The sequence below is a fragment of the Erithacus rubecula genome (genome assembly GCF_903797595.1).
Source record: "Erithacus rubecula genome assembly, chromosome: 4".
NCBI classification, from domain to species: domain Eukaryota; kingdom Metazoa; phylum Chordata; class Aves; order Passeriformes; family Muscicapidae; genus Erithacus; species Erithacus rubecula.
In genome coordinates this window covers 41,191,653-41,205,528 of record NC_136686.1, presented here as the reverse complement: position 1 = coordinate 41,205,528, position 13,876 = coordinate 41,191,653, and the positions used below count along the sequence as shown (strand labels likewise).

The window sequence follows — 13,876 nt, the reverse complement described above, 5'->3', positions numbered from 1 at the left end:
AAGTATCTGGCACATAAAACAATTTAAGAATCTCTGATACACAAAAGATTAAATAATAAAACAAGAATTAAACCTCCTTATTTTACAATTAATTTCAACATTACATAGAATCTCTTAAGAGTTATTACACATTTATTGTATAAACTATCAAGAAACAAACTTTGCTGAATACACAAAAATTGTGTGCAGTCTGTCTGGATACAGCTGACTAGCACAAAACTCAAATCTTGTTCAGTGGTTTTATCAGTGCCTAAAATAACTCCAACATAGCATTTTTACCTAATTAGTATTTGCTTTTGCTATATTGATACTTATGCTCACATGCTATAAACCATTTTGTTCTCCAAACAGAAATTTGTCACAGAATGAGATTCTCTTTTCAGGCTTCTGTCTGAGTTCCTAATCCAACTTGATAATAAAATTGCCTGCCTGCATAATTTCTTGTCATATCAACTCTTGCATAGGCTGTATCTTTTAAGCTCTGAATGCCTCCCCCTAAGAATATGATCATTCTAGATGATTCTCAAACCCAAAGCAAATACAGAACAAAAGCTAGACCTTGGCACAGAACTGTGCAAACGATCCAGTCAATTGGCCAGATCATCACTTAACCATAATACTAATGCTTTAACTTAAAACCAAAAAGCCACCATTATTTCACTGCATATGGATTCTCACTGCAGTGCTTACTGTTAGTTTGCTTTATTTTTTTTCAAGACAGCCTTCAGGTACCTTTACATCTAAGCCTTCTAGCACCTAACATCAAATTTCTAGCAATCAAAGGCAGACTTTCTACATAGTCCATCCATAAGGTAAAGGAGGAAATATGAAGAACTTGCCTGTTCAAGAACTGTCCTTAGCATTTTAGGAAATAATTTTTTACACCATAGGCTGAAGAGTCTAAATCCTCCTTCACAGAATGAATACTGCATTCTAATATAGACAGTGACCTAGAATTAAGGTTCTTCTTCCATCCAGAAAAACATTTACAATAACTTCAAGGGAGATTTCAAGAAAGAAGTTGTAGCACAATACTTTATACCCACAGCAATATAATTTTGATCCATAAAAATGCAAAGCATATGCTCACATCTGGGATTTTAATAGCTTATTGAACAAACTTGTCTCAGCTATTATTCTGCTGCATTCCTACAGAAGCAACATGATGAAGTCACGGTAAAAAACTCCAGCACCAGACATGTTCCAGATGTTCTTCTGTCTTGGCTTGAATCATTGCTTCACTGAGAATAATATGATATATAGAGCTTTCATAAACTTAAATATAATTGCTAACAATTGTTTCTACATTTTTATGGCAAATGTAGCATATGCATCATGTAAAGTGGGTATCACACATAATTCCAAACATACAGATTACAGTAAGCGACAAGGCTTCTCTAGTCAAGATCAACAGTTGGTTTTCTGTCAAAACACCTAGAAATACTTCAAATTTGGAATCAATGAACCTATGGGTTTATTTGTTTTCATTAACAATCTCCTTATAATAAGTACTTTGAGCCTTTCCTATGGATTAACCTATGATTTGATAAAATTGATTTTGAGAGCTTCCCATTTACCTCTTACTGAACTTGCTAGATTTCTAGGAAAGCAACCTTGAAAGAAATTATTAAAGCATTCCTTGACAGGCTATGCTCAATTTTGATTGAATCAAGGACAGAGGTAGATGCATGCAGAAGAGGACTAGAACTCCTCTGAAATCAAGCACTTCCTACACAGCCCACCAAGATAAGAAGTGGGACCCTAAGGCACATAAAATGAGCTAAACCAGAGCAGTTAATAAAACAAGCATACATGGCAGAAGAAATAAAGCTTGAAACATCTAACTGAAGTTGTCACCAAAGCATCTCAGGTCTTTATCTCGTGGCATGGATTCTCAGACGAGTCTACATTTATTACTCAAATGACATTTGAATTTTTTCAGTGTTTTCAATTTTTTCTTGCAAAAAATCTACATACTTTATATCTCCCTTGAAACTTCTAATTTTTCTGAAATTATGGCTCATAGAAAATACTTCACAGAAATCCCAGTCTACAGAAAAAAAAATATGGTTTGAGCCTATACTTTACTCTGTTCTTACAGTTCAAAAGATCTGCTGCTTCCTTTCAGATGGTGAACATATTCCCCTATCCCCAACTCTGATAAAATCCATCTGATTGTTTATGCTTACTTTACATATATATACACATAAAGTGATTTATTCTTTCTGATTCAGTATCTTCATGTATTACATTCACGAGGTAGTCAAGCTATGCAACAATTCTTAATAGTAATCAATAAATGGACACTGCCTACAAGTGAAGAACAGCAGACTTCAGAATTAGATGGGTATTTCTTCTACTGTTCAAAGCAATTCTTTGTTGCTCTGCATGCCCATTCTCAGTTGTCCCTGTATCCCTGTCTTTTATGCCAAAAGGACGAGGATGAAATCTTAATTTACTCAATAGCTATTCTAAATATTTTTAGATGCTAGCTCAATATTCATTATATATCTACAGTGAATAGAATTGATTAACATGCCTCTAAAAGACAAAAAAGGCATATGCTTTCCAATTCAACTGTTACTTGTATGATGTGAATTCCTTCTTGCTGTTAAAGAGATTTTTCCAAACTTCGGTGACAGTTGATTTTTTCAATGTTTAAGCTGCCATTATTATAGAACACTGGGATATCCCCAGGACGTGGAAAAGTTTGGGTCAGAATCATACCTCTCCATTCCAACACTCATGGAATCAAGAGAATATGGGCATATTTCTGTACTCCTCAGGAATCCAGGAAGGATCAGGGTGCCTCAAAAAATAACAATAAACCATTTATACTATATTGGATATTTTTGCTGTTATTTTCACAGCAATAAAGACTGTTCTGAGAATGCCACTCCTGGAAGATAGGTGGTTTCAACAACTTTTCCTCTTTGGAGGTGGGTGTTTTTTGACTCAGATATGCTTCACTAAATCCAACTGTTAGAGCAGTCCATAGAGCAAGATCCATTAATACAACACATGACATTAGAAATCTGAGTTTAAAATGTTGATACTAGAATTAAATAAAAAGCCTTAAATGGATCTTTTCTCTATCCATCACAATAATGAATATTTGCAACAGTAATAATGTCACAAATGCCAAATATATATCAATTTAGCTTGCTGGAAAATATTAATTACAATTAGTAGTTACCATGTCTTATGCCCATTAACATTAGCAGCAACTTGCAGTCTGAGCTTGAGAAGAGCTGTCCTTTAGACAGGAACAGATGACAATTTGTCAGATTAATTAATTGCTGTTCTTTCTTACATCTTTCAGAGGTAATGACTGTAATTAGCTCTTTACTTCCTAGAGAAAAATGGTTCCACTGCACTAATTACATAAAATAGGGTTTTGTATTCTTATATAAAAGAAATCCTCTGGTGTTGGCAAATTAGAGTCAATTTAACTGAAGATTACAAATGAAGTTTACATAAAAGATGAACTTCCTTTCTGATGAGTGGCTGACTGAAAAATGGGTTAAACATTGTAGCACCAACGGCATGCATAGGCTATAATCAAGCAAAGCTTCCACTACAGCCTTCAAGTAACTTCTTCTAATCTTGAAAGACAGAAACAAGCCATTTGAGACAATTTACCCACTACATTTTTTATCCATTAAGGCACTATTTTCCAATTCCTCACTAATATTGTCTTACCAAACATAGAATCTTTTAAGATTAAAATTTATTGGGAGAAATTTAGAAATAACTGAGTGAAATGTAGCAGCCTATTATACAAATAAATTAAATTAAAATTTTGAATCATTTTTGAGTATATAAAATTACTCTAAAGAAATTAACATTGCTCCCACAGTCCCTGATGCTGCCAAAGCACACTACTATATAAAAGCAGCTGAACATAATAAACCACCCACGCTAAAGATAATCACTGTCATACCTGACCATGTAAAAAAATCTCAAAAATATTTATTTTCACAATACCCTGACAAGTAAGAAAACACTTCTGTTTGCTGGTGGTGAAGTGAGACATGAAGAAGTCAAATACTAGACCAGTAAAGAAGTTAAGCACCTAACTTCTATTCAATTCCCAAACTACATACAAATCCAAAACTAAAAGCCTCAAATCTTCACTGGAAACTGGATACAACTAGCTTCCACCACTATTTCTGTTTCTATCAAGGCTTTGTAAGTGCCTTGACTATATCTGCTAATTAGATATTCATGACCCTTATGGACAGCCCAAGGAAGGCTATATTGTCCAAGTTTACAAATCAGGATCTGCATTCAAAGACTTCCAAATGAGGAAGCAGTGAATGGCATCTTTATTACCCAAGAACTCTTTAACAAATAAACCAATGAGCAGAATATAGGAAATGCAGTTTTCATTTCTTTTTTTTAATCTATCAAAGCATTCAATCCATACTTCAAGCAGCTAGGCACTCTTATACGTTGGGGTATAAATGAGAAAAGAGCTCCTGTTTTTAGCACTGAGTAGACCCAAGCATCCTGAACTATGTTACAATAGGCAAGACAGAAAATGAACGCTAGTGATAGGTGCTTAAGGCACCTGCTGAAGTGGGTGAAGAGGTATTGACACATTTTCATATTTTCTCTGAATCATATACAATGTAGATACAAACAACCACTGAGACCAGATGGTAATGCAAAGACTCCCTCTCTCCAAAAAAGCATACACCTGTACCTAAGTGATTCATACTTAATTTGTTCTGGTTCAATAAACACCCTCAACAAGACAAAACACACTTAAGGGACGTCCTATTTCAGATAATTCTACTTTGGACACTACTGATCAGGAAAAAAACAACTTATTAGGCAAGAGCTGAATGTTTCAAACAGAAGGAAAGATGTCAACTTTCCCCTTACCTCTTTCACCTACTTTTAACCAGTGTGGCATCTGTAAACTTTAATAATTATTCTGAACAGATAAACTGTGGGTTTTTATATCACATATTTACAGAATTAAGGGAAACTGCAGGTAAAGTCAGGTAGACAATTTTCACACAATAAGTATTCTCTAGGCACAGTACTGCCATACAGTAAGCACTGATCTTTCTTACCTACATCCAAAATTGCAAGTACTGAGAAACAAAACAAGGCTTACCATTCCTACACCACAAACTGTTCCATCAGCCAAGGGCATGTGCTGAGTACGACAACCCTTGTGAACACCTTCTGTGCTAGTGCACCACAAGCGTTTGCATTGTTTCTAAAAAGAAAACCAGATTACTTTTGTTGCACCTGCAATAAGATTTTAGACATTAGTTGTGATTATTTTTATTTTCTCACACCGTGCAGGCTTGGTGTTTGCTATTGTACTATCATTTTTCATATATAAAACCCCACAAAACCAAAACAGATTTTGCTTAAGGCCAAGCAGGCATGTGAAATATCTAAAATTGATCCCATCAGATTACCAGATAACTTCATTTTCTACTTCAGTAGAAAATTTTATTTAAAAATATGTAAGAGGTCAATAATATGCACTAGTTTCCACATAAACCCCCAGAAAAAGAGTCTAAGGGAATTTAATAGGAATTAAATGTACTGACTAGAAAATTAAGCAGAAAGCCTCATTTTCCAACTGCAAAATTTGCAGGAAGTGCTCAAATAAATCCCTTAAAATTGTTGCAAGAAGCTTTAGTTTATGCAGTTTTAGATATTTTAAAGGAATTATCACATTCATAGATATGGAAATCAAAATGAATGGAACCTACCTTCTATTGCTATAGACATCTCACATGTGAAATTGCAATGCTGTTTACTGAACTCTTCCACTTCAAAACAATATAACATGGGATTTCACTTATTTCAGGATAAAATTATTCCCAAACCAGTAATTTTCAGTAATTTTTTAGTAAAGATTAAGCATGACTTTGTCTGGTTTTCACTCACCAGGTAAGGGCATACTTGTGACCCAATGCCAAACGTAAGCTCACACTGCTTGTTGACATCATACATTGACCCAGGGAGCTGAGAGGAAAGATCATATGTTCCTCCACTAGGTTTGTCTAGGAGGCATTCACCATAACCAGTACTGTTGTAAAACAGGAACAAAATGTGAATAAATCACTCAGTTCATTGGGAACCTTCTCACTATTCACAGAACATACGTGCATATGTCTGTGGAGTTATGGGTTTGCATGCCTACTTGCCTATATAATGACTTTAAGTGAATTAATGAATAATGAAATGTATCAGGTCACTTGATTTTTCTTTCACATATTTTGCATTTATATCCACCAAAAAAAATAAGTTTGGTTTCTTCTCGTTTTTTCAAAAAAAAGGAAAAAAATGGTACTGCCTAAATTATGCCCATCCCTTATTTTTAACATAAAAACTTTAGAAAATAAAGGGTGCATATTGTAACCTACTAAAACAATCCTAAAGGCATTTTCAGTAAACAATACCACTACATTAAAAAAACCCTAAACTTCTAAGCTTTGCATGTTCAGTGTAATTTTAATAAGGTCATGATTCACCGAAAAAGTAAGTGCATGTATTTTTGTGGAGGACTGAGACCATGCAAGTCAGTGGTTAAATCAAAGAACAATTCAAAAACTATATTTATGCAATACCTTTACAATACTTCTCAAAAATAAATGAAATTGGTAGGAGGAAAAAGAAAAAACAAAAAAAAACCCACTCCAAACCAAAGCATTATATTGACACTCACTCAAGAAATTCAGTGATATATTTTTGACTGCATTTTGACCAGGTCCATGGACTTGTATGATAATTTAAAGTTGGAGCCATCACATGATACTGATTTTTAATTCCAGCTTCTTTACATTTAAAACTATCATCATGAGGCACATTAAACCTAAAAAAAAACCAAACAGAGAAACGCCAAAACAAATTCAGCAATAATTAACTGAAACTCTCTTTGCTGTCACAACACATGCTTGAGTTTTGAGTTTGAAAATGCCTTAAAATTTAATGGGACTCACTTAATACATCTATCTGACCTTTTGGCAATAGGTATCTTTAAAATGCCTTACATAATTATCCCCCTATCCAACTACTCCTGGTTATACAGTGGTGGGTACAGGACCAGTTTTACAATTAACATAATTTTTTAGCTTACCAGAAAAATTCCAGTGTTTTAGGAGTGTGCCACTTTAAAGGAACAACCCATCTCCTCAAGTGAATATACAGGCCATGGCTGGTCTGTCCACAACATGCAACCCCAATACTCACATCATCACTCTTACTATTCAGTAACAAAAACTGGAGAGCACATCAATATCATACTCAATGCAACTAACACACCATCTTATTTTACTGTCCCAGTTCAAGTACCAAGACAAATAGCATGTGTTTAAGTGGACTTGCAGGCACATGAAAATGCACAAGCTAACTACTGAGCTCTGTAACCTACAGAACGTTACCTACACTGTGGCATGCTCATGGAGCTAGAGTATAGCACCTTTCTGCCATCACTGATGAGGTATGCTTCATAAAATAAAATGCTGTCATCTCCTCTTATTTTTCAGTGTAAAGTGTTTCTCTTTGTGTTACTCTAGTGTATTCTGAAAGGATCAAACACAAGGAAGAATATTTCTGTGTTATATTAACCATTGTCTTTTCTTAAAGGTAAATTCCTAACAGGATTAGAATATACTTAGACTTAACAGGACTATGTTGCACTATCTAGGGTATGTCCCAATGTCCCAACCAGTTCATATGACAAACAGAACTAATCTCTTTGGACAGTTTTTCCCAAAATTCAGGATAGTGATAAAATTCACAATTTCTTTACCTGGCTTACTGCAAGGGGTAAAAATAATGACTAAAATGACATATCAGACTGCACCCTCTTAGAAATGCAAAGTCCACTGCTGAAATTTGTCATATTTAAAAGGAAATTAAAAAAAAAAAAAATTACCTGCCAGGAAATAGGTACTTACACATGTCCAAGCTCATGTGCTATAGTAAAAGCAGCACTCAGTCCATTTTCTTCACTTACAGAACAACTGCGTAGTGGGTCACACATTGTACCTAGCTCTGCTAAACCTGCAAAAGTGAATCCTTATATAAAAGCTTAAGGGAATGAATTTTCATGTATTGCCATGTATTATAGTGAATGCTAAAGCACTCAAGTCTAAAGTCATGCCTCAAGTCTGCAGCAAATTTACACAAAAAGAACAACCACCTGGCACCAAAGTACATGCCAAGAACAGCAATAAGCAATTGAAATCGTTATTTTTGTCTGTGTGCCTTGAATTTTCTATCTATTTTCCGATTTATTGCTAACAGATTTTTCTCCTCACACTCCTTTATATATTCTCATATATAAAATCATACTGATGAAAAAAGAGTAACTCACCAAGAGTATCACACTTCTCTCTAGCTCTGCAGATATCTTCCCTTGAAAGAAAAGATTTATTTCAAATCATTACAGCATATAAAAGAGAATTTTAAAAGTATTTCATTATTGCTATACTAGTTACAGCAATTGCCAATCTGATTCTCAATTTTTAATGTTACAGGCCATTCAAACAATTTATACTCCAGTGAAATAAGTAATTTAAATTTCACCAGACAAAGCCCACAATACTGCTTTTTATCTCGCATGCAAAGAATAAAAATTTATTACATTCTTTCTCTACAATGCAGAAGGTAGATATGAAATGATAAGTATGAAATGATGCTGACAAATGTGCAGATTGCAGTATACTTGAAACTTGAACACTGGGGAAGAAATTAGTGAGAAAAAAGAGTGAAAAAGAGACTATTATAAAGAATGAACATCAGAATGCTCAGTGAGGTGATTGGTGCCTGATTGTATCAGGGCTATCAGGAGCTGTCTGTCACTGCATCCTTCAGTTGACTCTATTACAACACTCCTCACTTATCACATGTATGTACTATAGCTAAAGATTTAAATTCCTTTCAGACACTTTCAGGTCTAATTAATTTCTATCATCTTTAATGGAAAGATCATTAGATGCTTATCTATCAACATATCAATGTCAGAGTAATTGCTCACATATTGATAATCATTGTTTTCGAAGGGCAAAATAGTGTTATTCACTTAACTATGAACAATGTTAGTGGAATGGTTGAAATATTATATTGTAAAAACAAAACTGAATCATTTGTCTCACCTATCTGAGTAATTGTGGCTGTTTTAGATACTGTACCTAGTGATGAGAACAGCAGTATCATGATGAGAAGGGTGAGTATCATCCACAGTGTTTTGTGCTTGCTGCCATAAGCAAAAATTACGAAGAGTGGTAGCTGCATTAAAAGTGATAGCTGGTCCTTCCTAAGCAAGAAATGGCCAAAAACATCAAATAAGGGCTTTAATATTCATGCACTTACTACATTGCCATTTGTGGTGCTAATCTGCAAAGCAATGACTTGAGCGTGGAAAGAAAGTCAGCAGGACTGCACACAAGAATTCCCTCAGCAGATTTGTTTGATGGGTCAGATCTGAATTTAGCTACATCAGTCATAAGAACCCATTATTCTAAACAATGTATGTGAGCATTTACCATGCATTAAATATTAGAAAAATACAGTGACATGACATTTATGATAAACAAATATTAAATCCAGTATTTGAAAAGCAAATACTTCTTGCAATCTTAAAATATTACAGCTGTTAGGGCTGAATGCCTTCCATCAAAACCCTCATAAAAACTGCCATTTTCCTGCCATGTTTCCATGAACATAACCACACTTTAGGTAGTTCTGCCATAAGCTTTCATATACTATCTGATTTATATCAGTATAGATCAACTGGACATGCTAATAGAGAGACAGGAAAATAGAGGCATTAAATACTGGCCCTGAAGTTAACCTTGCATTTGACCTATTGTTTTCTATTTTAAAACAAAATTACATAGTTTAAGAAAATATCATATATTTAAACTAAAAAATTTTAAACTGCATAATTACAATGCAAGTTCACGCATTTTTTTCTTGTATAAGAATGATATCTTCTAAATATTTCTTTTTCTTACCTGTTCATTGTGAATTACAATTAATTTGACAATAACTATATTTATAAGATTTCCAATAGTTGAATCTTTATAGATTGCTGCAACCTAAAATGGAAAAAAAAAAATTAGAGCATTAAACTCACTTGGTAAACTATCTTTTTTAATGAAACAAACAAATTACCAAAGAAAACTAAGCCACTACACAACCAGTATCTCACAAATCCAACTGTACCTTCTACCCAAGGACAAAGTCACAAAAAAAAAGGTTTTCTCAGTTAATATTTGAATAGCTTCAATTCTATATTAGTTTCCAAAGAGACAGACACCATGTTGAAATGCTGAAGTAAAGACACTTGTTAAACAGTTTATTTCTAAAATATCAAAGAAAGGAAAAAAGTAATGTTACTGTGACTGTGAGGCATAAGCTGCTTTATACGGATGATTTGTAGAATCACTTCCTGAAATATTAGAGTTGTAAAAAGCAACCTTGAACCAGTAAGTTTTTACCTTGCTTTTAATGGAAGCTGGACTGAGTTGTAAAACTGTATTGAAAATACACAACACACACAAAGGCATCTTTCTGCATCCATGAAATTTGTATTTGTATACCCAACAGGCATTTTTATACAGACTCTTGCAGACAGATAGTAAAAATCATGAGTCAATTCCATACACCAAAGTGAACTACTTTGAAAGTCACTTTTCCTAAAAGCAGTAAAAAAGTTTACACATTACAAATAACAGCTTCAGATATCTCATCCATGTGAATTCTGGCTTAAAGCAGTAGTCAAATGACAACCTCATATAAACAAAAGTTGCCACCAAACACAGAAGTACTGCCTTTCTTCCCTTCAAGCTTGTGCTTCAAAAGTAATCAAGAAACTGATCCAGCTGCAAAATTATTTTTTAAAATCATGTAATACTTGTCAATATGTTCTCATTCCTGGTGCAGTCTCCAACACAAGTGCTGATAAACAGAAAGGAAAAGAAGAACAGACCTATTTCATAAGTTTTTTGAGCCACTTGAACTTGCTCAAATTGCTTGTGAAACCACAGCCTTTCAGTATAAAAATTCTATTTACCTGAGGTCAAGTAATAATACTAAAACTTAGAACTGACAGACCACTGGCTCCCAATTCATGCCCCACCTTTCTCTAAACTGGAGAAAACACAATATGCAGCACTACCCTTCATTCCTTTGTTGACAACCAAGCTGGAAGTAGAGGATTCAATGAGTAGGGGAGGAGCCAGAGCTACTGAACCCATGTGGAGAACACATTTCAGAGCACTACAACCATTGTTTGCTTCTTTCCATATGGACTGCTTTCTTAGTTACTAACCAGCAAGTATCCAATGACTCTTAGGTGGGAATGAGGAACATCTCTCAAAAATCTCACTTGCTGAAGTGCTGAATCCACTGGGCATGGATAAACTCAGAAGCCTTTACAAAAAGTATCTGAGATGCTCAAGAACAATTCAGGCAGAACTTGAGTAGAATAAACCACCATTTTTCTAATATCAAAATAACTTTACCACAATCAAGCTCATAATTTGTTCTTATACTTTGAGATTCACTTCAATAAACTTAGAAAGGATATTTCTGGGAATTTATCTCCCTACAGTCCAAGTTCCTGTAGGAACTGCTGTCTCACAGTAACACAGTTATTACATCCATCTCAACTCATGTAACTAATAGGGAACAAATTCCATCAATGGTCAATTGAGAAGGAGAAGGGATGAAGTATTTTGTAGACTTGACTATCTAGAGATATTTATTTCAACATATATTTTCATACAAGATAGGAAGAGCAGCTATTTCATTTCTTCATCCGTTTACTATGGAAGGAGACAAGATGTCTAATTTTCAGATGCATGAGGCTAAGGCAGATTAATTCCAGCCCAGCTCTTTTAAATTTTATTTCTCTTCAGCAAAGAAACAGAATATGGGTTCATATGGCATCCCAAAATCATGTCAGAGAAGAACCTGAAATGAGATCTGTGAGGATCTTTGGCTTATTCCAAGGACTGGAAGACACTTGTTCCAAGGATTTATTCTAATACCATTTAAACTGATACCAGAGGCACTTACAACTGACAATTTGTTACAACATAAACCTATATGAGATGATTACATATGTATAGCATTAACACAGACATCTTTCACTGGACATGGCTGTTTCACTTGGCCTTGCAGACCTTCACGAAATTCACAGGCCCACTCCTCAAGCCTCTCAAGGTCACTCTGGATGACATCCCATCCCATAAGCAACTCAACTGAATCACTGAACTTGGTGTGATTTGAAAACTTGATGAGTGTGCACATAATTACACTGCCGGTGTCACTACTCAAGATATTAAAAAGTGCTGTTCCAATACAGACCCTTGAGGGACACCACTCATTACTGGTTTCTGTTTGGATGTTGAGCCATTGATGATAACTCTTTGGAATGGCCATCCAGTCAGTTCCTTATCCATCTATCTATCCAGTCCATACATCAAACCCATATCTTTCCAATTTACTGGCCACACTGCAGTGGAGAGGCTGTATCAAAGGCTTTACAGATGATGCAGCAGAGCTCTCTCCTTGCCCCTGATACATCTCCATCACAGAATGCCACTAGATTAGTCAGAAACATCTCTTAATTAACCTGTAAATCAGTCTAGTTAATGTCTGGTTTTGGAATAGAAAGCTCTGAAACTCAGGAACCCAACACATTTCACTGGCTGTCAAGGAAAGAGCATGCAGGTCATCTGAGTAGCGACCCAATCAACAAAAACCAATACATGAGTTGTCCAGTATTCTATATATATATCAGGTAGAATAGGCAAAGGGATTGAGAAATGAATGGGACAGTTAACTAGGTTCAGCTAACACCAAACAATGCCTGAGTGCCTAAACAGTGACTTTCAACCTTCAGTGCAAAACTAGCCTTAAGTTTCCCAAATGCCTCCTCTGCTATAGTAGAGATAATATCTGCACCTGGGTGATTAGAATGATCTAGGCAAGGAGTTGAGGCTGAAGCCTTTTTGTATCTAAAACTTAGAAGTTCTTGTTCATGGTTGTAGTAGTACTTATACTGTAGTTGATGGATGTTCCCTACATACATTAATAGTTCCTTGAAAAAATTATTTAACTACTGTGCAAGTGCTTTTTGTCAAGGTTATCCTGCCAACAAAATCTGGAAACATAGTGCAGGCAAAGAAACCAACATAAAACAGAATCAAGAGTCTTCCTTCCTGCCTGTTAGCCCAATGTCCACTTAAAACATTCGAGTAAAAGTGTATCTCCAAAACACAAAACCAGTTACTCATACCCCAGAGCAGATGCATATTTGAGAAAAAAATATCTCATTGCATGCCTGAAGAGAATCTATTACAGGACATTCAATAGCGTATCTGTGCATCATCTGAATTATGTACTGCTTATCTCTGGAGAATAGCTGAGGACTGAAATAATGTAAGGTAGATGCCAGAGGTCAGCAGCTCCTGCCAAAATCTTAAACATACCTGTTTCCATTATGAGAGATGCTAAATGTAAAATAACACTGCTCTCATTAACCCTATGTTTCAGTCAAACTATGGATGCTTTACTTCATGAGCACTTTCATGGCCTCTAAACATTTAGTTATTACCACTGCTTTCAAAGATCAAAGAGCAAGACTGTATGCTGATAACAAGATGCCCTTACCAGCAAAGTTCAGTATACATTCTCAGCATGGCTGAACCCATATGAAGAGAAAAATCCTGAAAAATGATAACCACAAATCAAACTTAAAGATTTACCTAAGAAACTAGGAAAACTAAAATAAGCAAGGGACTTGAAATGATATAATGATGCAGGGAACTATCAGAGATCTAGAATATAAGATTCTTATTTTTAGTGAAAAAAAATAAGAAGTTAG

At 35.0% G+C, this 13,876-nt stretch overlaps 1 protein-coding gene across 6 annotated transcripts in view; it reads right to left on the bottom strand.

The window, feature by feature from the left end:
- The window catches only part of ADAMTS20 (ADAM metallopeptidase with thrombospondin type 1 motif 20), an 81,830-nt gene that overhangs the window by 47,561 nt on the left and 20,393 nt on the right, over nucleotides 1-13,876 (bottom strand). For all 6 annotated transcript variants that reach the window (XR_013774119.1, XR_013774120.1, XR_013774121.1 and 3 more), the window contains exons 5-11: nucleotides 9,996-10,079; nucleotides 9,171-9,295; nucleotides 8,354-8,394; nucleotides 7,935-8,040; nucleotides 6,701-6,847; nucleotides 5,920-6,061; nucleotides 5,129-5,233 (exon numbers count right to left, since the gene is read on the bottom strand). Coding sequence is in view for 3 of the 6 variants with exons in the window: in XM_079304696.1 (XP_079160822.1) it covers nucleotides 5,129-5,233; nucleotides 5,920-6,061; nucleotides 6,701-6,847; nucleotides 7,935-8,040; nucleotides 8,354-8,394; nucleotides 9,171-9,295; nucleotides 9,996-10,079 (750 nt within the window). In the remaining 3 variants the exon portion in view is untranslated. The remainder of the gene's footprint in view (nucleotides 1-5,128; nucleotides 5,234-5,919; nucleotides 6,062-6,700; nucleotides 6,848-7,934; nucleotides 8,041-8,353; nucleotides 8,395-9,170; nucleotides 9,296-9,995; nucleotides 10,080-13,876) is intronic.